Source organism: Neodiprion lecontei, chromosome 5 (assembly GCF_021901455.1).
Source record: "Neodiprion lecontei isolate iyNeoLeco1 chromosome 5, iyNeoLeco1.1, whole genome shotgun sequence".
In the NCBI taxonomy this organism is placed as follows: Eukaryota; Metazoa; Arthropoda; class Insecta; order Hymenoptera; family Diprionidae; genus Neodiprion; species Neodiprion lecontei.
Window position 1 is genome coordinate 20,110,553 of NC_060264.1, and position 27,751 is coordinate 20,138,303.

The 27,751-nt window shown below is 36.2% G+C and overlaps 2 protein-coding genes and 1 long non-coding RNA gene across 7 annotated transcripts; 2 read left to right on the forward strand and 1 right to left on the reverse strand.

Annotated features, from left to right (window-relative positions):
• The first annotated feature begins 229 nt into the window (after window positions 1-229).
• Window positions 230-4,239, forward strand: LOC107219386 (coiled-coil domain-containing protein 28A). Of its 4 annotated transcripts, none has more exons than XM_015657585.2 (5): window positions 232-645; window positions 782-1,023; window positions 1,162-1,378; window positions 1,991-2,071; window positions 3,466-4,239. In XM_015657585.2, the coding sequence occupies exons 2-5, from the start codon at window positions 865-867 to the stop codon at window positions 3,675-3,677; spliced, it is 669 nt and encodes a 222-aa protein (XP_015513071.1). In that variant the 5' UTR covers window positions 232-645; window positions 782-864; the 3' UTR covers window positions 3,678-4,239. The 4 variants fall into 4 exon arrangements, with proteins under 4 accessions (XP_046596277.1, XP_015513071.1, XP_046596276.1 ...); XM_046740320.1 differs by having other exon boundaries at window positions 233-649; window positions 1,955-2,071; XM_015657584.2 differs by having other exon boundaries at window positions 234-645; window positions 1,955-2,071.
• Window positions 4,240-8,314: 4,075 nt separating this feature from the next.
• On the reverse strand, window positions 8,315-27,509 carry LOC107219383 (maestro heat-like repeat-containing protein family member 1). 2 transcript variants are annotated; one of them, XM_015657580.2, is made up of 22 exons: window positions 26,903-27,509; window positions 25,079-25,224; window positions 24,458-24,666; window positions 23,541-23,707; window positions 21,979-22,273; window positions 21,030-21,233; window positions 20,876-20,966; window positions 20,567-20,719; window positions 20,286-20,432; window positions 19,235-19,515; window positions 18,009-18,537; window positions 17,381-17,538; window positions 17,064-17,148; window positions 16,168-16,352; window positions 15,439-15,697; window positions 14,136-14,313; window positions 13,418-13,611; window positions 12,703-13,083; window positions 11,973-12,287; window positions 10,670-11,020; window positions 10,094-10,263; window positions 8,315-9,331 (listed from the first exon to the last, which is right to left on the reverse strand). In XM_015657580.2, the coding sequence occupies exons 1-22, from the start codon at window positions 26,952-26,954 to the stop codon at window positions 9,142-9,144; spliced, it is 4,740 nt and encodes a 1,579-aa protein (XP_015513066.2). In that variant the 5' UTR covers window positions 26,955-27,509; the 3' UTR covers window positions 8,315-9,141. The 2 variants fall into 2 exon arrangements, with proteins under 2 accessions (XP_015513066.2, XP_046598069.1); XM_046742113.1 differs by lacking the exon at window positions 25,079-25,224.
• On the forward strand, window positions 26,512-27,744 carry LOC124294816. Its single transcript, XR_006904744.1, has 2 exons — window positions 26,512-26,855; window positions 27,474-27,744. It is a non-coding gene; the product is annotated as an uncharacterized LOC124294816 (long non-coding RNA).
• The last annotated feature ends 7 nt before the right edge of the window (window positions 27,745-27,751 follow it).

Here is a 27,751-nt window from a genome sequence, read left to right on the forward strand (position 1 = left end):
ATACAGGTCTGGCGACTCGGCCGGTTTTATGGTGGTGGGGGTGACCTGCTTAACGGGCCCTTTTTCAATAGTTTGTTCTACTACCGCATAAGTCATTGCGATCGAAGATCATTGAATCGCATGAGCCCTTCACTTGTGTGAGGTTCATTAACAAAACCCTTTTCAACATGCGACTCTAGCGGTAAATGTGAGAACTATGGAAAACAGGCCCGTAGAGCGGGACACCCTCTCCACTAGAGTTACAAGACCTGTATAGAATGTATAGAAGACCGTGGGTGACCGTGGGCCTGTCTCATGTGTATCCTGCATCATTAGTGTTATCTACTGTCAGTAGATGCAGTAAATATAGATCGTTTCATCAACAAAACCTATTTCGTGTCAGAGGTTGATAGTGAGTCGAGAACATGACAAACCATTGAAAAACACGGGCGTGGGCTCTAACAGGTTTCCTTCTAATCGACGATAGAAGAATTGTCATACGTAAATACATGGTGGAAAATCCATGCATTTTCGCATACTCCTGATTGTGAGTCAAAATCAAGGGGCACCCTTTTTCCGAATACCACAACCGGGTGAATAATCGCGAGCGCGATAACAGGAACGGATGTGTCACCGTTTTGCAATCCATTCCGATTGCAGTCTCACGTGCGTAAGACGTATAAATAAATATTATGTAGGCGTGTTTACATGCTTATCAGCGTTATCAGCTACTCAGCCCCAACAGTAGTTTGACATCAGTCTAGTAATTATCGTTATTGAAATTGAAAATTCATGATCACAGACTCCGTCAAGGGTTGTGGCATCAGAATTGAGCCACCCAAAGACCGAGTTTAGCATTCAACGCTTTTGGACGGCTGCCTAAACATGAACATCGAAGGCTCTGGCTGTGGAGAATTGCAGCAACTAGTCCAGGAGGAAGAGGGCGAGGAGCCTCCCAGCCGTGGCGCAGAGGTTACGCCTCCTTCGACTCCTGCCAAGTCGAATCGGCAGAGTAAAAACGATCCGCAGAATGTTCACATCTCGGTAAGAGCAACGATTGACTTGAGCGCAACACGTGAAATTTCAAAAGCTGAAATTCGTACGCTTGTTTTCGGTAAAGAATGGTTCATCCTATAAAGGTTGGAACAATTTCTTCTGAACTGCACAGTTATCCTCTTTCAGCAACAGGGGCTGTGGGAAAATAACACTCAGACGTCGCCGATAATAAGTAAGGAGAGTTCCGGCCATGCAACGACTAGTCAGGGATCGATGGCCTCTGGCAGGGCGATGAATGCGTCAAATCAGACCACGAATCAATCGAGGCTTGTCTACATGAATGAGAAAGAAAAGCAGAAGCCTAACCGTCCGGAACCACCGAGAATAAATAGGCAGCACAGAGGTAATTTTTGAAGGATCGTGATCAATATAGATAGACCATCAATTTGCTGCGGAAAGATCAGTATTCATCTCTCTTGGTAATGTAATACACACATACAACTCGCTTTGTAAATATTTTCAATATTCATTTTTGTTAGTGTAAATATTCTGTATTCTTCTGTTTTGATTAGCATTGGTAGCACATTTATATTCAAAGAAAAAATGATCCTCAATTTTGATTTTCCTCTCATTTAGCAGATAATTACTTGGCACAAAGATATTTCATTTGATTAGTCACTTAAATCCCATTTCATCCTTAGGATTTCGGGAATTATTTTGCACAGTATTAAAACGTAGTTCTTATTTACATATCAGCATGAGCGTATGTACGTGTATTATATATTTTATTCACTCTTTCTACCATGCGTTGAATGCTCTTCTTGTGAATATGTAACCCACGGCAGTAAGTTGAAGTTTTTTTTATTCCTTTAGTTGATTTAATTTACTTATTGTAACGTGAAAATGTTTCTTTCTTTGTTTTCTTGGTTTCTTTTTTTTTATTTGTTTTTTATCTCGTAAAACACATTGAAATCTGAAGCGGTCGTGCCATGCAGACACCATTGCTTTCTGTCAGAGGTACCGGATGTCAGGCGAATGGAACAGGCTCTCCTCCATCTGCTTGAAGATTTTCATAGTGGAAACTTGAGAGCTTTTGGTAAGAACAAATCGTCGACATTAGAAATCAGTATAATAAAAAAAGTTTTAGACCCAACAGCTGATTATGAATGTATACAGGATGAGTTTGTTATCTTGAGTCATCAAAATATCTTAAGAAATACGCATTGTACAAAGAAATGTTCGAGACTAAAACTGTTTGATTTTGATGGGGAAAACTAACCCCGTAAAATTCTACCCTCCACCCCAACCCCTGAGGGCGTGAGGGGTAGTAACTTTGAAATCTTAAATGGAAACTACTATTTTTTTATTGCAGATTCAAATTGTCCATAAGAAAATACACAAGTTTTATTCAAAATGTTTTTCGATCGGATACAGATGGCGCTGTAATTATTAAAAATCAAATTTTTCATGAAGTAGTACGTGTTAAACGGTTCCAAAAGTACGATTTGGAAACTATCGGGTTGCTTGTTTTTGAGTGATCTTTCACGTCACGTTCTCAAAATGGTGACCTTACACTTCGATGCATTTGTTGATCCGCGCTTCGAATGATTGCACACAACTGAGAAGTGTCTCTGGTGTTATTTTCGCACAAGCATTTTTGATTCGCTGAATCATGTTCTCACGAGTCGTTGGCACTTCTTGGCCTGCCAGATCACCAGACCTTACGTCACCGAATTTTTATTTGTGGGGTTATTTAAAGGGTGAAGTTTATCAAGGTGTGCCAACGACTCGTGAGAACATGATTCAGCGAATCAGAAATGCTTGTGCGAAAATAACACCAGAGACACTTCTCAGTTGTGTACAATCATTCGAAGCGCGGATCAACAAATGCATCGAAGTGTAAGGTCACCATTTTGAGAACTTGATGTGAAAGATCACTCAAAAATAAGCAACCCGATAGTTTTCAAATCGTACTCTTGGAACCGTTTAACACGTACTACTTCATGAAAAATTTGATTTTTAATAATTACAGCGCCATCTGTATCCAATCGAAAAAAAAATTTTGAATAAGACTTGTGTATTTTCTCATGGACAATTTGAATCTGCAATAAAAAAATAGTGGTTTCTACTTAAGATTTCAAAGTTACTACCCCTCACGCCCTCAGGGGTCGGGGTGGAGGGTTGAATTTTACGGGATTAGTTTTCCCCATCAAAATCAAACGGTTTCAGTCTCGAACATTTCTTTGTACAATGCGTATTTCTTGAGATATCTTGATGTCTCAAGATAAAAAACTCACCCTGTATATATATATATATATATATTTCTGTTTCAATCACTGGAAACTGGTCCTATGAATGCTAGTACAATTTGGGGTAGCTTAAGCCTTAAGTAAAAGTACGTTAAAGTTAAATTCTCTTTTGAACATTTTTGTATTTCCATTGAACGAATTCAAAATCACGGTTTGAGAAAAAAAAAAAATATTCCGATAGGCAAAGACTGCAGTATGGAGCAGATGACTGAGATAAGGGAGCAGCAGGAACGATTGGCTCGACTTCATTTTGAATTGGGTCAGAGACAAGAGACTGGGACTTCAGTCAACGGCGAGCAATCAGGCCTCAGGCAGTCCACAGCGAACATGCGGCACTTGCTTCATCGTTTGCAGCAGCTCAGCGTTTGCATAGAAAAATTACACAGCAAATAATTGATTGCCAGTGGAACAATGTCAATTTATATGTCCATTTAGCTAATTCCAATTATTCGTTTTCACTTTCAATTATCCTTAATTTTTGTAGCGAATTTTCCATTTCCACTGTCTCATTGCGCCATGGTTGTTTGTACACGTCTGAACAGAAAAATGCGGGACGGTTATGTTCGTTGTTTCGTAATTAGATAGAAATTTTGATAACGATTTTTCAAGGGATCCGTGTGAGTCAATTTGACGAATGGAGTAAAACATGGATCGAATTAATAATGACTTGTGATTATATGCTCAGATATAGTACAACTACCGAATACTTATACTAACACAAAAACGTTTAAACAAAAAAACATTTCAGGTCGAAACCTGTCCGAGGTAGCTCAAGTCGATCGTACTGTAACTTACATTTTTATCATATATCCCTTATAGTAGATCTCGTAGTATAGAGATATGATTTACGCACTTATGTATAGAAAAAAAAAAACTTTTTATGTACGTATGCTGTTCGGTATGCACGTATGTGTACAATTTGTTGACAAAATTTATTAAAAATAGTTGAAAATCATGATCCGAATTATTTGTGTTACCTTCACGCATATCAAGATTGGGTATGCAGCTCAGTGTGACAGATTTTTTTTTCTACCGTTGAAGGGCTCCGTCGATTAGTAAATTCTACACTAAACACGTCTTAAATTATGTCAAGCTGCAAACAAGACGTAGTTGGCTTCTTCGAAGAGCCAACGACGTACAAACATGATTTCACCAATTATCCACCGCAGAAACCGAGAGTGAGTTGAATTCGGAGATGCCACGCTTTGATTCGTTCATTTTCACGTCATACATTCATTTCACATTCATTTGCGCCCATAATTTTACAGTTGTTGCAATTATATCGAGAGAGCAATCAGTCCATATATTAATTCAAAAGAATAGAATTTGTTATTATTAGTCGAACATTTCTTACACTTGAAGAATTTTTCTGAATTTTGTAGGTCCTTAAACTCTGAACACTGTAAGATTTTCGCACAATTTCGTTAAAAGTACTTAATTTGTAACTTTATCCACACATGGATCAAACAAATTTCCATGAGATTCTTCGAAAACTTTTTAAATCCTTTAAAACCTGTCTGAAATTATTATACATGAAATTCGGTAAACTATCGTGAGATTATTGGCAATCTTTAAAAAATTTGAAATCCTTGAAATCACATTAAGTCTTGAAATTTCTTCAAATCTAATGAAGTGAATCCTTGAATCTCATAAAGTCTTTTGGATTCTCTGAACTTTTTTGAAATTGCGCAATCTGGAAATCTGGTGTTCAACTTTTTTGACGAGCGGGTATCTCGTGCTTTCTACTAGGAAATAATGAAGCCGGAACGTCGAATAGACTATTTTATTCCACTGCCGATTCAAAATCCAGCACGATTACCCCGCACATTAACGAGCAACGACACGCTCCAGCAACTAGATTACAAATCGCGACTTCCTTTCGACGCGATGCTGAGACCCAAAGAAATAGTGGGTTCAGATCCGAAGGAACCGTTTTGTGTCAAAAATATACCGGATGATGGAACGGAGGAAGTAATCAAGTAACGATCAGAAGATCGTGCCAGGGATCAAAGGCCTTCCACTGAAGTCGGTGAAAGTGATCAAATCGGTCATTTGTCTTTGTAAAGTGTTGAAAACAGTCATTGTAAAAATGATGATACGATGAGTTATATCTTTACATTTTTTAGGATTGCTCATACCGAAATGTAAGAACAGTTCTTATCTTGAACATTATCTTGAACAGAAATTCTAAGTAATCATCGAAGGAACGAAAATCTGTAATTCCCTTGGAGAAAATTTTGTAGTGTAAAATAGAAGAGTCGCGAAATTGTTAGAATACTTTGTCCGGTCGGAAAATATTTTTGGATATAAAGAATTTGAAAATTTACGCAATGCAATATTCTAAGTTTCGACAAAGCGTTCAATATTATTTTGTTAATTGTACACTAATGGCCCAAAAAGCAGGGAAAATCGAAATTTCTGCATCGACTGGAGATTTTCGGAAAGCTGGAAAAAATCTATTTCGAGATTTCAGTCGACATTATGAACATAATTAAACCCCAGAAGTAGAATTTTTGTTTCTGGAAACTTCAAGAAATTAGGAAATCTGATCTAATGATTTAGGAAAGTCTACATTGAATATTTTTGGCTTGCTTTTTGCTATTTGAATTTTGTCATCTATCATTAGGACAATTTATTTGAACTAGTTAAAGTGGAAGGCCAATATTTAGGTGATCATGGCAATTGAACAGCACTAAAAAATCCCCAGGACGAGACCTAGGCAGTATGTAAGTCCCGGAATAAGTCTGGATAACGTTGATGACCGGCAAACGAGAAAACTCATGATAGATTTCACGTACATGACGACAACCGGTCGAGCCTCTAAAGAAGCATGGTCGGAATTCCGTCCCAACGAAAAGCTGTGTCTGCCGAATACAGTGTTCGAAAAAAATGTCAATCCAGTAAGTTGTGTCTCAAATTATGGCAAGAATTCTGTGTCACATCGTTTTATTTTTTTCGACAATTCTTTACCTCACGAGGATTCGATTTGTTATGTTTTTTTTTTCAGATATGATGTTTATTTTCAGTCTTTCGCATTTTCAGAACATGAAAACTTTTTTACTGCTGGAATTCACCCAGAAATAATGATAAATGACGATGTATTAAAGTATCTAATATTTTTCAAAATCGTGTTCGGTATAAACGATTTGAAAACGAATTGATTCTTTTTTTTGATTCTTTAAAATCTTTTTCAGTGATTGACAATTAGTTGTTTTTAATTCAATTTTATAACGATTGAAACTAAATATTTAGTCTGAAACTCATTTTTATGCAACCGGTATAAATCCTGTTCTTTTCAAAGTTTCACATTTATATTAATTTGAAAGAAAAGAACCCGTTTTACAATATTTCGTGTCCAATGTTAAAATATCTAAACATTGTCATATCGGATAATTTTTATAGACATTTGTTCAAAGCTATCAATTATTTCAACACTTTTCCTACTGACGCTTCCTTTTTTTTTACATAAAATACTGGAATTTTACATTGCAGGTGAAAGTTGACTGGCTAGTTTGTAAGATTTCCATCGCAATTGCAACATTCAAGAATAATTGATTATCAGTGTTTTATCAAAATGAACGAAATTCTCCAAATAATGAAAATTTTAGACGTTGCGTCTTTTCTACACCAATCGTTTTGCCATTATTTTCTATTCCTTGCTAGCTAGCGCTACGTTCAGAGCTTCCTCCTAATATTCCAGAAGACATTCTAAACGAGGCAATAAAATCGAACTATTCACGAGAGCCATACAATGTCGACTTGACTTCCAAGTTCTGGAAGGATAGAAGAAGCGTCAAGTGGGTAATTTTCTAAAGAGAAAAAAATGTTGAATTGAATTTTTAATTGCAGATTCGACAGAAAGCAATCAACTTTATCATATTTGAATAATTTTTCCGTTTTTTTTGGCATAGTTTTTGAATCTGAAAATAATAGGTTCAAGTTTTAATCGGTTAATAAGTTGAAAATTGCCATTTTCTTAGGTTGAAAGAGCTAGTTCAACCTTTAATATAAAAGATCCATATAAAATATTCCAGATTAAAATATTTTTTACCGCTTTACAAAGAAATTTCATCCTCAAAAAAAAATCTGAATCTTGTAGAGAATTTCTGACGTAAAAAATTTGAATTCATCAACTATTTAAATACATTTCGATTGATTATTCTCAGTGCTATCATGCAGTTGTGTATCTAGTTCGAGATTAAAACGTCGAATCAAATCCCATGATCATTAGCTCTGAGAAAATGACGGCGGAGTTGATAAGTAAGGAGGAAAAGGAGAAGGTACGGAATTTAATAAAGGACAATAAGCTGCGATTACCTTATGACAAAATGCCATTGTCATACGGAGGATTCAGACCACGATTCGCGATGAACGTGCCATTAGAAGCCAAGGAATTATCCTCGCTAGATCCGAATCTGAGCGTTACCAAAGCAATTGACGCGTGAGTTTAGATATAATCTAAAAAATTACTCTGGGATTTACAAAAGAGCGGACCAATTTCACCGTGTGTAATAGTACATTATTTAACAAGGGCATAAAGTCGAAGATTATTCCCGAGGGTGGGTTTACTGCCCGCGGGAAGCGATTAATCACCCAAGGGAATAGTCAACTTTTATTCCTATGTTACATGTAAGACTTTATTTCTGACTCAATTTTGGCCGCAATATTTATTTGAAAATTGAAACTTTTTAATCCGGCACATATCAGGGAAAAATATGCCACTTTCGTCCCGCTTTTGAGGTAAAAAAAAGTTAACTTTATGGTTGAGTCGGGAATAAAAGTCGCATTTTCAATGTTTTCTACTATTTTTCGGTGTTTTTTAATTATAAAATGAGTGATTAAGTGCTTAAAGTTGACAACACAAGTCGAGCCTATTTTTTTGTCGAATGGTTTTAAATCCGCTTCATAATTTTTGCAGCTGTTTTACAGTTTCAGAGAATGGTATGATAATTATTTTTTTTTCTTCTCTGTTCATTTTAGGAGGCTTGCTGCCGATCCCAGATCTTGAATACAGTTTATACGAAGTCACGAAATTTCAACAAAGCATATATCACTTTTTATTTATTTAATACGTTTAACTAAATAATAACGCTACAATAGGCGGTATTTATATAACATAATCACCACTGGGGTAAAATCTAATATACAAATTCAATAAATACAATGCGTAAATTAAATCTCAGGTGCCTGTAAAATTAAATAAGTAAATTCGTTGTTCCTTCATTTTTTGGTTTCGTTTTGATTTTGCACCCTTCTAGATTTTTGGTTTTCATTCGATTTTGCAGCAGAAATAAAAGATTCTAATCGTGAAAAAATTAGAAAATTTTCCATAAAGTCTGTTTCATTTTCACTTTTTTTCATTCTGTTTATTTTATCCTTGAAATTGGCAATTTTTATTCCAGTCTTTATCCGAAACGAGAGATTTGAGCTCCAATTAGCGAGTACAAAGGACTCAATTTTTTAATAACTAAGGTGGAAAAACCTCAAACTTTCATCATCGAATTATAATTTTCATATTTTCAACCGTAATTCGATCTTCACCCGGATTTGCCATGGTTTATTTCTTCATTATTGATTAATAATGAAAATCGTCAAAGAGAAAATTCCACGTTTAAGACAAGATATTTTTGTAAAATTTCGCATGCTTCTATTCTGATCAAAAATCATAACTTTTCAATAAAATATTACGATTTTATTTAAACAATCAGCATGAAGAATTATCACCCTGGATATCCTGAGATAGAGTTTACATAATTACCGTTATTAGATTTTAAAATTAGTTACAGTAAAGTTTAAAGCCGTTGGGAGATTATTATTGAATGCTGCGTTATTGTATGAATGCTGCGAATCTTACGAATTAAAGGGTGAAACACATCGAGAGCGCCTTAGCTGCTCGGGATCTAACGATACTCTCGGTGTCCCTCAGAAGCTGCAAAAGTCGCTGAACATCATCCGGTTCTGGAGGTTTCAGAAAGCCAAGAATGAGAGCCGACGTTGATCTGACGTTCGGATTCTCAGATCTAGAATATCCTCTACTGACTGAGCTTCTGGGAAATTAAAGTTACTGTTTTCATTGCAAGTTAAAAAAAAAAAAAAAAATATGAAGAATCTATCAAACATGGCGAATCAAATGTGGCGAAATATTTTTTTGATCCAAAATAAATAGGGTTTCACATAATAACCCAAATTATGATTCTGATCACTTGTTTGTTGAATCAAATAATATTTCTTTGAATGAAAGAAACATTCATTTCACCATATATAATCGCCATATTTGATAAATACAACAAATCTTTTTTATGTCTGACGAATCGTGTGAATTTGAGATAACTACGAGTCATTTCATTGATCATCTTGAATATGTTCTAAATTTTTTTACTACTCTTCATTTTCAGAAACTTTTTGCCAAATATTTTGTTATTTAATTCACGAATTCTTGTAGCCTGAAGAAATTTCAGATTATCGAACAGTTCGAATTTTTTTATATTCGAAACACGTAAGTTTTTTTTATTTAATTTTACAATTCTGATGTAAGATATGAATGAAATAAAAATATTCGAATTCAAGCTTATATATATATACATGTATGTATACGTTCTGAAAGTTTTGGATATTTGATCTCATTGAATTTTTCACGTTTGAAAATAACACCAACCAATAAATAAAATATAAATTGGAAAAAGATTTTCTTATAAGCCATTGATAAATTCTATGAAGAGTTATTACCAGAAACAAGGATAGTGCGTGGCAAGAAAAATTAAACAATTACCTAGAAATTTGAATTTGATACATGAATATCGTTTGCTCACCTGAGTTCAGTCACGCGTTGAGGAATTTCTCGAATCATGCACTGTATCAAAGCGCAGACGAATTTTTCGATATCCAATTTATTCTCTGCTCTCAGATGCGTATGAATAATAAATGCCAGCGATTCGGATTGCAGGAAATTCGCCGAATCGTGGAGCGTTTCTCTTACAGCCTGTTGAAAATACACGAAAAATGACATGTAGGTATTGAATCAAATTAATTGAATTTTGATGATTTGCTGAAATTTACATAAATTTGAGGCAGGTACACAAAAAAAATTTCATCCAATGTACTGAATATACACGGTGAATGAAATGTTTTTGTTGATTCAAATAAATGTTCTGATCACTTTTTGGTAATTCAAAATGACGTTTCTTCGAATCAAAGAGAAAAAAACGTTTCTTTAACCGTATTTTATAAATTCAAGAATTCATTTTTTTCCGTTGAGAAAGTATCTTTATCACCCGAAAAGTTGAATATATTTAATATTCAAAAATTTAAAGCTAAAATCAGTGCCTGAAAAATTCTGAATATCATTTCAGTCTATGTAATAATTTTCAAAAGTTTACTCTAGCGACCTTAGCAACCGCCAGATTTGGATCTTCCAGTCTGACGATGAGGCACGGTAAGCAGCCAAGAAGATGATCAGACATAACTTCGTCGGCGTTACTGGACAGAGATTTCCAGGTGTGAGCGATGGCGCCGAGAGCATTAATGGCGGCCAATCTCATCTCCCAATTTTCTTTTTCGATGAAAGGCTTCAGGGAAAGAATGACTCGTGGATTCGGTAGCCGCTGACCTTTTATCGACAAAAGCACTGCCAAGCCACGAAGCGATTCCAAAGCGACTCCATTTCCGCCCTCACTTCCGGCCGGCACCTCGAGCTGCTCCAATAAAGTGTCTATTGAACTTCCTATGTGTTCCTCGATCTGAAATGAGGAATTTAGGATTCATTATTTCGGTCAACTAATTGGAACAGTTTGACGAAAAAATAGATACAGATTCAATTACTCTGACAGTTGATTTATAGGTTGGGGCGTGGCTAAGCAATATGGCGTCGAAAATTGGGCTGTCAGCGAATTGTTTTCGGTCGATCAGTCAAGTACGGAAGTACAGACGACTCGGTGCAATTTCTAAAGCCTTAGTTTTTGCGCATGGAATTAATATGCTCGAGAAAATACGACGAAAAAGGTATTTTAAAATGAAATATGGCATGGTTAATGAAGTGCAATTTTTCTCCACCGGATGTCAGAGCTCCATGTTTTCATTCATAATTCACTTGAAGATCACATGAATAATTTCAGTCAATTGATATTGATTTCGAATGATGTTTATCAATTTCCATCAACTTATTGTTAATCAATTAGTCAATTTTCATTAGGCAATGTATTATACTAATGATTTCTGGATAAGGAAATCGCGATACATGCCTGAAAATTACTCATAATGCTGAAAACACGTTAGAAATACATGGAAATCGTATGATAAATTGGAAATCGATGAAAGCACGTGATCATAAAAAAATCTGCATACTAAACTTATCTATCCATAAGGCAAGAATCGACATCGATCTTAAAGATGAATGGGAATCACAGTTGATTTTGGAAGTTGGAAAGAAATTCGGTGAATAAATTCCGATAAATGTTATCGGCCCCGATTATGGTGAACATGAATAAAACAACATCCCCAAAATTTTTAAAAATATTAACTAAGTGGCGTAATTTCTTTCCCGTTGATTTTTAATAATTCTAGTTACCTCGATCAATTCTTCATAATTTCGAAAAACATTTTTAAGTCATTCGATTTCCTTGGATTTACAATCTCATTTACAACTGTTGACTCAGCGAGTCCTTGAGTGGAAGTGGAGCTTAAATACGTTACCCGATCAGAATCAAGGTATGACACTCGGGTCAGTCCGATGATGGCAAGTCTTCTGACGAGCGGAGACGAGTCTGCTGTGGCTTCGTGAAGAGTGTTCAGTATCGCCTCGAGCCAAACATCACCACAACCAGGCCTGCCAACAAGTTCCGAATAGAAAGCAGCTGAGACTGCTCTCTGCGCTGGAATTGTGCTCGTGGCCAGCTGGCACAGCGATCTAGCCAGAGTGACTATCGTATCTTTGCTGGTTATGCATCTAACCACTGAACAGACCGTAGATATGAGATTTTCCTCCGCTTTGCAGTCGGACTCGAACACCTGGAAGATGAGCAAACGTTGCGAGCTATTGAATTTGCTTTGACTTTGACATTGAATTTACTTTTTGAGTATGAAATTTGTAGAAACTTCGTAAGTATGTTTCCGAAAGCAATTTACGCCAGGATAGTGATCCTTTAAAAATAAAACAACATTGCCGTTATAAGTAAAAAAATTGATGGAAAATGTGGAATCAAAGAATCAAAACAATGTGAATGCGTGAGTAACAAAATTGAAAAATCGAACACTATTCCCTAAATGATTTTCAATAAATTCCTGGTAAAACACGATTGAAATCCCAGAATATTTACAGGATTATACTAAACCCAGAGTTATAGACTAAATGATATTTTCAAGGCCGTCAAAGATTTCAGGACGAGTGGATTTATGTTTTCGTGAGTCTGAAAGCAATACTTACAGATCCATTTAATATCCCGCCAGCGACATTCGGATTAACGACGTTTAGGACCTGGGTAAGTGCAGTGTACGCTTCGTGATGAGGATTTATTTTGTAGGCTTCTTTGTTCGGGACAAATCCGAACTTGCAGTTTGGAGACGCGATTGGAGCGTTGGCATAAAGCCAAGCAGCCATGCTGGCCAGGAGAGCGAAAATCAGCTCGGACAGTCGCTTCTCAATGAGCAAATCTGAGTTTGTTGCTTGGAAAAAATGACCGAGGGCTACTACCGCTGCTAATGAAGAAAACGAGGCGACGTGAGCCTTCTCTTGACATATTGCACTGACTCCGTTTTCTTCTAACATCTTGTTGCTCGTCAGTTGCTGGAGAAGCAAGTCCAGAACCTGCTCAAAAAAAAAAAGAGAGAGTTACTGATCACTTGCCATCAAGTACGATGGATTTAAAAATATTCGCAATATGAGTAAAACGGAAAAAACGAATCAATCGAGAATTTTGAAAAATAAACATTGAAGAGTAAAAGAATTTAAATTCCGAACCCTAAAGACGAATCTTAAATCGAATTTTAGTCGAATAGATTCGGAACTCAAATCAATTGAAAATAAAAAAATAAATATCATTATAACAATAAGAACAACTGACGAAGATTATATACGAATTTAGGAAGCTTTGACGGCTTGTTCGATGAATCGAGAAATATCAGTTAAAATAATTTTGGACCTGTATTCCGATTTCGTTGCTTGTTGCAAACTCCTTCCAGCAGGTCTCAGCGTCTTTGCTTAAAGGCAAAGGTTGCCTTAGAAGAGCCTCGACAACTTCGTGTGGATGATGAGTCGCGAGTGTCTTAATTGCATTGATGGCGCCTTTTTTACAGCTCGCATTTTCAATGTGTCTAAGCTGCGTCAGGACTTCAGCTGAAAATTTGATCCGGTATAATGACAAAATAATAGAACAAATTTTACTGGGCAAATATCCATTGATTATTTTTCATAAAAAATTACTGGACTGGATAAAGACGTTAAAAAAATATCAATCCATCAAAAATCCAATAATCACTGAAGAAATGGCGATAGTAAGGCGAATTAAGCTTGGGATTAGAAGTTGACAAAATAATTAGTATTAATATAATTTAATCTGTTTTGAAAACGTCGAGAGCATAACAATTCCAGGATAGCAAGATTTATACTTCCAAGGTAAAATTTTTTTTGTACTTCTACAAAAATTGCGAACGGTAGATTTTCTCCCAAACACTCGTGTTGTTCTCAACAATTAGTCAACTTTAAACTTTTAATTCATTGTTAAAGAAGAAAGGAAAGGTGGCAGAAGATTCGCGAAGCTGTAGGTGCAAGATATTGTAAGTTAATTGCGTAATTACTATAGTTAGAAAATTTTCTATCGAACACATATCATAGATATTATGTACGTATATTCTGCGTACAAGTTAGATGAACAGCAGCATGCGCCAGGTCGGTGCCTCTGACCTTAAAATGTTGAGCTAGGGAAATGGCAGAAGCCAAACCGCCGTCCCCTCGACTATTCAGATCGAGAATTAACCCCTCTGCCAAAGCGACGGCCTCGCCGCCAGCGACCCTTTCACTAGCAGCTGCGGCCAAAGTCTGTAAGAAGAAGTATCAATAAAGGGTGTTGGTTGGATTATAAATATCGATAGACCTTATTAATTATTTAACTGGTAGACTCGGATTTACATAAATTTATATTGATTATTTCGCAGTATATTGTATACATTCGAGCTACGAAGACCTTTCCATAGAAGCAAAAATTGAATATCTCGGTATTATAAACAAGGATTTCGACAATCTAGTGCTTTTAGTGGTAATAGTTGAAACACTGATAATAATGAATATAGCTGCGACGGTAGCAGTAGTGGTAATAGTAGTAATAGTGGAAATAGTGGCAATAGTGGTAACATGTCATTTCATAGAATTTCTCAAGGGAAAACGACAGATACATGTGTGCAAAGTAAAATGGTCTTAGGGTTCTGTTGCAGGATGATGGGAAGACTCAAATCATCGCGCGTCTAGGGGGGCGGGAGGCGTATTTTTGGGAGGAAATAGTATTTTAATTTTTTTATGAATAGATAAGAGATAGACAAATCCACATGCCAAATTTCGCATTGATCCGTTGTGTAGTTTTTTCATCAGAAAATTAGAAAACAGAGAGAAGTTTGCGAAAAAAAGTCAATCCCCCCTTAAGTAGTTCTGAGGAATGATGCGTGCGCTTTATTCAAGTAACCGGAGTTACAGCTCATGTTCAGGTCGATCATCGTATCCTGTCACAGTCATCACAAACGTTAAATAACATTTGTTTTGACAACGTTGAATATTATTTGTTTTGACAACATTGAGTATCGTTTGTTTTGACAACGTTGAGTATCATTTGTTTTGACAACGTTGAGTATCATTTGTTTTGACAACGTTGAGCATTCTTTGTTTTGACAACATTGAGTATCATTTGTTTTGACAACGTTGAGTATCATTTGTTTTGACAACGTTGAGTATTCTTTGTTGTGACAACATTGAGTATCATTTGTTTTGACAACGTTGAGTATCATTTGTTTTGACAACGTTTGGAATGGCCGTGGCGGGATACGATGCTCAATCTGAAATGAGAGCTGTAACTCCGATTGTTTGAATAAGGTGCACGCGTCGATCCGCAGATAAACTCACTCTATAGTCTGTATATCCCCTCGGCCTGTTTTCAATAAGTTTTGTTTCACTCACTTTAACGCCTTCGTAAAGCGTGTTCAGATCCTCGTTTATTATCACTCTTTTTATTTCGCTGAGATCGTGATCTATGTTGTTGTCAGGTAGCGTCGATCTATGCTTGGCACTTATACTCAGGATTAGAGCAACGCAGTCGACTACCAGCGACCTGAAAACCGGCTCTGGATCTGTGCTTCGCGATAAAATTCTTCCCAGTAATTTTCCCGGCTCCAGTCTGCCACCCGGATATGTGTACTTGAGTAAATCGTGATATGATCTGTAACGCATCGACATCATAAGTAATTTATGCACTGCATATTCGCTCATAAAATAATTTTTTCTATAGTCTAGATAATCATCGATTAATGAAATATTCTAAGAAGGCAAAAAACAAAACAAACGGACTAATTGTGTTATTTTATTTTAATCTTGAGTTACATAATTTTCTGTTAAACTTTCTACTTGACTAGAATTCTTCGACATTTTTTTAAATTTCGTTTTTACCATATCAGTGAGAATAAAAAACAAATTAAACTCTTATTCCCCTTTTTTGGGTCGCGCGTTTTTTTTTTGGTTTTTCACTTTTTTCACTTTTTTCACTTCCACATGAACAGTATTGAAATTGCCTAGCTATATCAGTTATTTAAACAATTTCTATGTAACGTTCCAATTTTCAGATTTTTTTTATCAAATTACTTGATTTTATCGCGGCTTTTCGAGTAACTTGAAATTATACTAATTATCTACCTGAGGGTGCAGCGAAGGGTGAGAAGTGCAGCTTTCCTCTCGTAATACAGGCCGGTTTGCATCCAAGGTAAAAGAGAATGGCTCAGTTCTGCCAGTGCGTCTGAAGAATCTGCAACCACTTCACTGCAAACGACTCCCAAGCTATTTAATACTTGCATTTCATCCGGTAGCAGCAATGAATTGATCTAAAAATGTCGACAACATTGGTTATACGGTTTTACAACAGTTATCATTCGAAAGTGAATAGAACATTTAAACAAAATATTTGCAATCAGATTGTATCTACTGTATTTATAAAATCAGAGTTATCGAAGAAACGAGAAAAATAAGAAGTTTAGGCTTCTGAAACTCATGGTGTGAAATTTTTTTACCGTTATGCATATATATGTAAGTATATAAAAAATTAACACCGCAAAACGAATTGTTATTTTGGGAAATGCTAATTCCTATAATTTTTTGTGACTGCGTTATAAATTCTCGGTGGTTGATAAGCTGTAAGAGAAGATTCAATTGGAGATGTTTTTTTTATGTGGTTCGAAAAATTTTGTTTCTCCAAAACCGAATACAACAAACCATGAATATTGTGTAAACGAGCCCGTAGAATCCTTATGGGAATTGGCTCTCGGTCAAATTGGCTGAAATTTTAAAATGTTGTAGTACATACTTTCCCGATGAAATAAAATATATCGCGGAAAAACTGCACAGTCGATTCGCAGAGACTCGGCACACGCGTGAAAAGCTGTTTTTTTTTTCTAATTTTCAACACTTGTGGCCGTAAGAAATTTTCATCGGGAGGGTATATACTACAACATACTAAATTTCCCACACCAATGCCAATACCAATTCCTATAAGTATTCTGCGGAGTCCTTTTGTATCCAAAAATAAAAACACCCACTTCGGTACTTGCAGGGACAACTTTGTGAATCAGCGTGCTGAGCAGGACTTCTCTTTCTTCTGGACTTAGAAGTGGTGGTATCCTTCTATGAACCGTGTCAAGGATCAGACATTTGGAGATTAAAAAAATTCAGTTCTTAAAATCGTTCATTATTCCGCTCGTTGCCAATTTGAGTAAACCAATTTACCGTGTACAAGGCGTTGGTTTCACGTAAAAATAGTTCCTGCTCCAATTTATTTATATATAAATGAATAATTAAATCGTGCTTGCTCTGAAACTAACAGACTTTAATCGTTTCTTCGCTAAATGAAGGATACATCAGCGAGATGACTGCCTTGAGTATCGCCGAATATAGCTGAAGTGGTCTGTGTCCAGACGATGTCTGAAGTAAAGCTAGGACAGAAGCCAATGCTGGTCCTCTCATGCGGAACCCAGTGCTCTCTGGTAATCTCATGGGATTAGCAGCCCCTCCGACCTTAGAAATTGAAAATGGACATATGATGCTCAATGCGACACTGGTATGATTGGTTTTACTTTTCTTCCGGAGCTCAATTATTTTTCCTTGTGGGTTAATCTTTCTTCAAAATTACAGACACAAAATTTTAACGCTGGTTTTATTAATGATCTGGATGAAAATAGGAAGTATCTTATCTTATTGACGTTCTAGATGAAAATAAGAATTATCTTATCTTCTTGATGATCTAGATGAAAATAAGTATAATCTTGTATCATTGATCATCTGCACGAAAGTAAGGATAATCTCGTCTTATTGATTATGTTCACGAAAGTAAGGATAATCGTATCTTCGGTGAAGATAAATCCATGAAAGACCATTTTTCATTATATCTCGATGAATTTTTACGGTATACTCAGTCAACTCAAGTCAACTCATCTATAAACAATAATAGCATTCCATTTTCTTGTGCAAAACTAAATTGTGCTTGCCTGTTCAAGAGCGAGAAGTCCAGCGAGCTTGGTTGATATTTCCTTTGCCTCGTGCAACTGTCGAATAATCCAAGGTAGGATATTATCGTCGAGCGGCGAAAACAGATCCTTGGCATTGCCTCTCCTGGCGATCTCAGCATAGGACCTAAGGAGTCCAGCCTTGGCAGCCTCGACGGTCGCGGCAGCTTTGAGGTCCTTCATGAGTCCTAGAAGCTTGACCGGAACTTTTCTCGAATCCTCGATGACGCAGGATTCTTCCATCAGCTTTAGGACAGTCTCCAATTCGTGTTTTGCACAGATTCCGACACCTCTTGCGTAGCAATTGTCGTCGGGACGAGTTCTCGCCAAGTCGATCAAAAGCTGCGTGTGCGAAACGTCTTGCGTCACGGAGGCCAGGAACGGAGCGACTCCTGGCTTGTTCGCCACTCGTGATACCAAATCGTCCGATAGTTCTTTGCTCCACGATTCGTCCTCAAGCAGTACGCTCTCTTCTAATAATTCGACGATCTCTTCTTCCCAGGGATCCGCGCTGTTACAAAATCGAGTTCTAGATTTTTTTTCAAAGAGATTTATTCAAGTGGAAAAAGACACTCAAGTTAAATTCTTTCAGAAACTCCTGTGAATCTACTCAGAATTTAGTGTGCTATTCTTCTAACTGTTTCTCAGTTTTTCTGAAAAATCTCTGACAAGTAGGTTCGAACACTTCTAGAAAATTTTGATAAAATTACTCTACTTTCGTACGAAAAATTAATTTCGGAAAAACGTTGAGAATTATTGAAAAAAATTTTTAAAGTTTTCTTGGTTCCAGAAATTTTTGAGGAGCTTTTTTTCTAGGGTTTTGGCTGCGTTGAAAATCAAAACTAAGCCTCGAACAGAACTTTACAAAATAATTTTATAATTTTGTGGATTACTACGAGGAAAGGCTCTGTTTGTTACTGTTTAACAATAGAAAATAAAAAAATGTCAAACGTGCAGCGGTCGTGAAATTTTTTACGGTGAATTACTGTACAAAGATAAACACAGAGACAGCGAAAATTTTTGGTATTGCAAAAGTAGTAAGTCAAAATTCAGCACACAGATAGATGAATGTAAAAAAACAGCGAGTGTAAAAGAAGTTTCAAGGCCAAAATTCAGTGAAACTGAGAAAATTAGGAAAATTGTAATGACCTATTTTTATGATAAGGACATTCAACGCTGAAAATTATCTGCAAAATGAATCCTCGTACCCATAAGAATGATCTAGTTTATTCGCTGCCGGATCGTTCTGTAGTTTGATTATTATTTTCGTCAATTTGGGATCCCAAAGTTTTTCCAAACGGGACCCGATCAGCGGAGCTGTGGACTTTAAAAATGACAGCACGGCAACGTGATTTTGATGATCACCCAATAATTCCAGGCTCTTTCCAAACACAAGGGAAGCATGGAAATTATTTCTTAATTCCTCGTACTGCTCGTCTTGGATTATTTTTACAGCCATTGACGTCAATGCACGCGTTACTGGAATTACCTGAAAAAAAAAACGAAAAACGACTCGTATATTAACTTTTTCACTGTGATTTTGAATTGCTGCAATTAAACTTTTGCTGGTACCTTCATCTGGTAAAAAATAGCAATTTAATATTTTGACTACAATTTTCATTGGGCATTCACTCGAGTGTTTGTTAAAAAGTAAAAAAGATCGAAACAAAAAGTTTTAATTTTAATCAATTCCAAGGTGCCAGTAATGTTATACCAGATGAAGGTGCCAGTTAAAAGTTGCAAACTCTTAGATCACGAACGACCCAAAGGTGCCAGCTAAAGGTTAAATGAAACAATTAACAAGAAAAAATGATTTGAAAAATATGTTAAACTACGACAAAGGATTATCACAAAGTTTTCAAGATTGTAAGTAAACGATAAAAAATTATAAAAATCGAAGAGAAACGAATTGAAAAACTGTTTCCGAAAAACGTGTATTATGAAAATAATATCAAAAGACTCACAAGTGGATGAAAAATGGTTTGAAAGACGTTTAAAAAACGGTAGAAGTTTCCAAATGATGAATAAGAATAGAACACACTTGAAAAATGGTAACAACGTCTTTAGAATAATTTAAAAATGTCTTAAATATCAGATAAATCTATAAAGTCGGTAGAGAATCTATAACAGCGATTGAAAAATTGAAAAAATTGATAATAACTGGACAAACAGACCTGTACAAGTAATATGAAAAAACTGTTGTAACGATTTGTCCAGTAATGAAATAACGTATATAAAAATAGAAATTGCATCACTTACAGACGATGCAGAAGAAAGAGGATCGACCAAAGAATTCAGCAAAAGAGACCACAGCCAGCTTTCGGCGCCATCGACTGTTGTGGCAAGCAAATTGAGAGCCTCTTCGCAGGATTGTCCTTCATCGGTTTTAGAACTGCACTGCATTACCTGTAAAAAATAAATATTAAATACCAAATTGAAGGTCTTAATTTTTGAAGAGCTATCGATCAAATTGGACCAATTAAAATAATTATTTGGACAGAATGGATTATAGAAATATGAGTAATCATTTGGATGCCTACCATGAATCGGACGAAACAAGCTCGCTGATCAGGCGTCAAAAGCTTCATTGATCTTGCAGCGATTGCTGCGATAGCTCCGACCAATTGACGGGCGTTTCCCTCGTGCAGAGACTCCTGTAAGCTTAAAGCTATTCGCTGGAGAGCTGAATCGTCCTGAAAAACGGATGAAATCATTGTTAAGAATGAATGGAAATTTTTGAGCGGTTTTTCCTCGTTACCCGTTAAAATTAGATTCTTTTGATTTGAAAAAGTGACGACAGTAATCATTTTTCATGGTAAACAATGCGCGAAATGAAAAATCTTTCGCACCTCGTTTGGAAGCGTGTTTATCAAGTGTCTAAGGACGACTAGTGCTTTGGATCTCTGAACAGCGCTGGGAGATTTGAGCTGCTGTAAGAATCTGAAACAACGGAAACCGCCGATTAACACAATCCGCGAATAATTCGTCGATCAAATCGTTTACCTATCGAGTCCCTCTCCAGCGTAAAGCGAAACAAGAGCGTTGGAGCATCTGAGTACTTCGTAATGAGTCAAAACTGCCTCTCTGGAGGCTTCGAAAGGCGTAATGCAAACCATGTCCGAAAGAGTTCCGTGGATGTGTTCTATCATCGGATATATGACCATTTTGTTCTCCTCGTTCGCGGAATTCAATAAGGTTGCCAGTACTCTGGAAATCGGTAACGATTATCGTCTATGTATTTTCTATCGGAGCCAAATTCAATTCTCAAATTCGGAAAATTATACGTCGACAACCAATTATTCGATTCGATTGGGGTTTCTTGTATTCAAAAAAAGTATTGATCCGACGCCATGTAATAGGGAGTATTGTTATTGTCGATGACGTAAGAACCATTTTACTCAATGACACGTTTTGTGACGCCTACGATATTTCGAAAATGGCTCCGCCGATTTACTTCAAGTTTCAAGACATTATTCTTGATACTGGTTTATCCCTTTGGACATGATCCGAAATAATTTTTTTTCTGTTCGCTTAGCAAAATATGGCGAACGTTCGATTTTTTATCAAAAATTACCGACATTCGAATTTTTTGGACAAGACAATATGATAGTTAAATTAAACCCGGAGTCGTGGGAAAGAAAGAAACTATCCAAGAAAGTTGTCTCCAAATCCGGAGTAAATCGGTTGAGTCGTTATCGAGATATGGCCGGCACCACAAACCATTTCACTGATCATAAGCGAAATGGTTGGCATAATAATTGTCAATAACAATGCTTCCTATTTCTAGATGCTGACTAAAAAAATATTTTTACAAAGCTTAATTTTCGTTATTTTAAATAAAAGAAACTCCAATTCGATTGAATAATTGGTTCTCGAGGTATAAATTCCCAAAATTCATTCATTTATTCAGCTGGCTTCTCCTACTAAACTACGCTCAATAAATGCGCAATACCTCGTTGCAGCTAATCGGAGGTTCGATCTCTTGCACATGTTCAAAAGTGTTGGCAACAATTTGGCTAGTCGTCGACCCTGCGGATCCGGAGGCAGGAGAGTCGATATCGGACCAATTGCGGTTACAATTGCCTGCGTCGTTACGTGATCTCGGCTAGCCGGCAGCCACGTGTGGGCCAAAGTGTCATAGGCGAGCAGCATCTCGGTATCAAATAGATCTTTGCCGATGTTTGAGTCCGGCGCCTCTTCTATGTTCACCAAATACTCGTTTATTGCCTCGGAAAATTTTCCTATAGCTGCAATAACGCGAGAATATAGATAAGATGATCGCTCGTTTCGCTTCGAAGAGTGCTTAAGGGTGGGGGGTAAGGGTTTCAGCGTGAAAAAAAAACACTTTTTTTGTGAATTTTTTTTAAAGGTATGGATTGAGCAAATTTAGTCAAACCTTTTCTACATTATTAAGTATACTTTTAACAATATTCTGTAATTTTTTCATGCTGAAATATTGAAAAACGAGCCGGTGACAGAGCTTGCCCCAGAATGTCGCAGAAAAAAAACAATTTGCGGTGTTCACTATATCTCGGTCGGAAATTATCTGATATCAAAAACCATTAAAATTTAGTCAAAGTATCATCAAATCCTCCTCTCAATCTTCTTTGATTATTTTTTTTTTATTCAAAAATTTTTGATGGCCATCTAAAGTGTAAACTGCTATTTTCCACGAAAAATTCCGCCATTTTGTGGGTGGGAAACACCCTTATTGTAAAAAAAAAATTTTAACCAAACGTTGGTGGGAGGTATTTTATATGTAGAAAATGTGTACCAAGTTTGAAAAGAATCGGTCAAGCAGTTTTTGAATGGCAGTGAACACGGACTTTGAAAAAGTAGTTTTGAGAAAAAATAACAAGCGCACGATCGAACGTACAACGACAAACTGACGCACGTCTCTCGTTTTAAAATATTGTACAGTGTATAGTATAGACATACAAATATAAAATATGTCTTTATGGCTTTAATTACCTGTCTTTACTGAATAAAATATTCTCGAAACAGGATAATGGACCAGAACGATAGAAGTGAATAAGCTGTATACCAGCTGTCAGAGCTATAGTGTTAAAGGGCAGGAGACTAACTAGACAATAACTTCAAGAGTTTTGTTCAGATCGACTGAAAATTTTGGGAATATATTCTTGAAATGTTTAACAATAAGATAAGACAAAAAAAAATTCGATTTTTCGAAAGTGCAAAACCTTACCCCCCCCCCCCTTTAATAGGTGAGTCTTATGAAACAACTAATGTTTGTTATTCTACAAAATCAGTAACCCTGGTGAAAATAATTCTATGAATATCGATAAAAATTTCTACGAATTTTGACGGAATATTTTGAACTTAGATTTCGCAACAATTCGTTGTTTTTCGTAGAGTATAATCTACGAATTGTTACGAAATCTAAGTTTAAAAATTATGAATCGGCCGAAACCCTACACTTTTCCATAGAAATTTTCATAGAAATTCATAGAATTATTTTTACCAGGGTGATTAATTGGTCTCGCCGATACTTACTGTAGCAAAATGCCTGTTTCAGGGCATCCTCTCGAGTCCCACCCAACATTGGGACGATCACACTCATAGCGACTTTCAAGAAGGGCACAACACCGAACGCGTTGCTAGCCGCAAGCATTCCTAGTGCTCGAATTACTTTTGGGTCAGCTGTCGTGCCTGGCTCTAATCTGAAAGAAGCGTCAAGCTTTGTGAAAATTCGTGTCTGGTAATATTTTGCCATATAACTAAATGAATTCATATGAAATAAATTTTGTTTTTATTTTTTTATTCCAAATTTGATGAAAAAAGTTGTTAGTTATTTCTCGTGATAGTTTTTCTTTCAAATATTTCTCAGAAACATCTTGATACCGTGTTTTTTAAGTGGTTTGAGCAAAAAAACGGTATTATTTCTGGAAAAGTTTAAAATAATCTCACAACATCTGACGAATTGGACGAAATTTTAGACAGTTTCTGGAAAGCATTCTCATATTTTTTAGAAATCTCGCTTTCTGCTGGAAATTAAAAAAAAAAAAAAAATACTCCGGATTATTAGGATTCCGACCATTTCTGACTAATGTCGGTCAAGTTTGAGATGGAAAGCAAATAATTTTCACGGAACAACTCAGATTCTGTTCCAACGATTCATAATTATCTGTACGAAATTTGAAAAATGTCGAGTCTTTTTTGCCATTTCCATTCAAGTTCAGTTAGAGGTGAAAATCGGACCAATTTATAGAAAAAAAACTTGATATTTTTCAGTACTTTATTTTGTATCAGAAATATGAAAAAAAAAACAACAAAATGAAATACATGCATCGTATCAGTTATGAACAAAATTGTTTCCGTAGTTTGACAGAAAAATCGCTGTCATGGTGATCCGTCAAATTATTTGGCGGTTTTCGAGATGAGGGTCTTTAAAAAAAACCTCTCTCGCTTACCTTTGTAAAACCAGACCCATGGTGTTGGCGCAATGGCTTTTTGCCAGCGCGACGAGAAGGTCAGAAGCCTCTTTGCTTCCCTCACCGGTCAATGCCTCAGACGCAGTTTTAGCCACTGATACTGCCAGGTCTTCGTCAAGGCAGGCGCATTGATCCTTGCAGGTTTCTTCCATCGCCCTCAGTATCAGAGCCGAATGAGAGGCAGAAATCTTTTCACATGAAAAATTACCCATCAAGTCAAGAATATTTTGTATTTGGTTACAATTTTCACCAGCTTTTCAGGTCTAAAATTTTTTCGAAGCAATGTACAGCCGGAAACTTTTACCAGCCAGACGAATTGGTTGAAATTTAAAAGGATTGAGAATTTTGAAACAAGTTAAACCTTAGTAACAGAAGCTAAGGAGCCGTTTTGGCTCTCATAACGTTGATCACAGCTATTCCAAAAAATAGATCTATCAAAGACATTATTTTTTATAAAGAATTTCATAATTATTTGGCACGGAAATCTCATGAATCTTGTTGTAAAATTATAAATAAATTGAAATGAAATAGGATCGAAATGTACGCGGAAGAATGAAAAAATTATATTTGATAATTCTTGATGACCGTCAGAAAATGTACCTTGGGATGAAGTTCCAAATAGTACAAAGAGGCGTGTACAACGACGACCGGGTTCAGTTTGGTTATGTTTTGAATCGACTCGAATACAGATTCTCTGACATTTTCACATTTGTCGTCCAGAACGTCGAGCATCGCCGCAACCACACCTGAAACCCAATATCCATCGTGAGGAGACGCGAAGGAACGAGATTGAGAATTCACGAGACGGTTCGAATTCACCGACGACACGTATTAATTTAAATTTTCAAATGATGGATAAAATTATCGCTTTTATGCACATTATTAAAGGTGAATTGCAATTTCTTTAAAGATTGATATAGTCAGACGTGAATTGTAAGCAGAGAATAGACGTAGAGAATAAAGACAAAATTATCGTGAAAACGGTCAAGCATTTTATGCCCTAAATTGGATCTCTATTGTCAAAAACAAAAAATTTTATTCTTCCACAGACAAAAATCTTGTTAAAAAAACGTACAAAGACTGTCTTACGAATGTCTTGAATAAATGACGATGTCTCAGCAAAAGGGTACAGCTATATAAAAATACTGAAACTGCCCTCAGCGAGTTTTTAAAAGACACTCTAAACCAGTATTTTGTGAAAGTTTTGTAATTGTACCTGGAGAGAAACACATTGTAGTAACCATTTGCAATTTTCTTTTTATTTAAAGAAAAGCAGCTATTTTTGATGTTTTTTGTCGATAAGTATTGGAAAAAGAAGTAACAAAAGTCCATCATAAATATCCATGTTAACTGAAATGAAAACTAATAATCATGTTTTTTCGATTACAGGGGAAACAATTGGGTTACAGAGCTGAAATTTTCGGAAATTTTTTCTGTTCAGTTAGGATACAATAGGCCGAGTGTCATTAAAAAACTGGCCTTTGCTCACAGTCTCAGTATTCTTCTTTGGCTATGCCCCTTAGGCGTCATTCAAAAGTATTGAAACATTTTTAAAGTTTCATGTAGACGACGCGTGCTTACAAAAAAGTGAACAATTCTTACAGTTATTTACAAAAAAAAAAAAACAACTACGCGGTCATCTTCCTGGAAAAAATTTAAAAGTGAGCCTTCAAGTTATGTTCCAATAACTGCATACGCACTGTATATACAATTGTATATGAAGAAAACGTTGATAATGTTTGGACTGTCAGGCATATGGATAAGGACATAGAATGCTATAATGAGAAATTAACATCGCTTCTTAAAGAATTTGTATTAAACCACAAACTTAGACTTCCGCCGAACGTCTTTCAGACATCAAATTTTTTCCGCATACTGTTTATTTTGAGTTACAAATAAGCTTATGTACATGAGAAAAAAAAACAACATTTTATAAAACTTTCCAATAAACAGTCTTTTACTGGATTATAGTGATTTTTTTTCTATAAAAGTTTTTATGACATTCGTATATAATTGTGTACATAAGTCTCACGAGGTGTGATTAAGTGAGTATAACGTCTTGCAGATTAGAAACGCATATCGAAAAAAAGGATATCAGAGTCTTTTTAAACTCGCGCATGATTACGCAGGGTTTTGCATATGAACGCATAAAGCCCTTTTTAGGCAGTCAGTATGACCTCTTGAAAACTGTGTTGACTGTGGTCCCAGAAAATATATTACTAATGGACATCCGAGCCGGATAAAACAGATCAGACATCATAAAACGCGCCACGGTTTTTTTTAAATACAGTCACCTCTTAAAAATGTTTGATATTGTTTTAAAAGCAAAACTCGGCTTTGGGAATTATCTGGTACATGACTGTAAAACGGAACAAAGGTATATATATATATCTATGTATAAAAATCAGAATAAAAATTTCACACCTGGCAGTTCGGAAACGTCATTACTGCTTCTTTCGGACGATTTGTTCTTCATGTTTGAAAAATTCTCCTTCGATTGCGTAGTAATTATGGTATTTTCTTATTGTAATTCAATTATCACAATCGTATAACCGAGTCATGCGTTTCAGTTCAACAATTACTATTGCGGGTTATATATTATACACATATATGCACTTTATCCACGACGCAAAAAATTGACCGCAACGACAGCGATGCAAAAATTTACGGTAATAACGTTTCATTACCATCATAATAATTATACGTATCCATTGCAATTAATAACCGTCGCAATATCAACTATCAGCCAACTGTACCACTGGCCCATAACACGCGTATGCGTGTGTGTCTTCTCACGCGTGTGGGTATCAGTTGAATATGTGCACAGTTGCCTGTCTCCCTCTCTCTTCTGTAGGTAAATACACACAAGTAGGCGTATTGTATTTTTTCAACTTCCCAGCTACGGTGTTAAACGCGGGCTTATTATCAAAGTTTGCATTTATAACCGTAAAAGATTACTGTCAGCTTTTATTATTTTGTGTTATCATCTTTGTAGGCAGTGACACCTGCTGAACGTTGGCAGTAGCGACTGCCATTACGAACTGACGACACCAGCAGATAACGGTTCGTCACATGCGCGTCAGCTCTTAGTCCAGAGCGTCCTCCAACCTTCGAAATGGATAGACGCTAGAGAGGAGCGAATGCGTCATTTGCTGATAGCGAGCGCACGGGCAGCCACGCGTTCGAATGTCGTATCGTTTGAACCGTGGTATTTGGGATCTACAGCTGACACAATATAACTCAATTAAAAAAATTCATTTTTTGAACATCTTG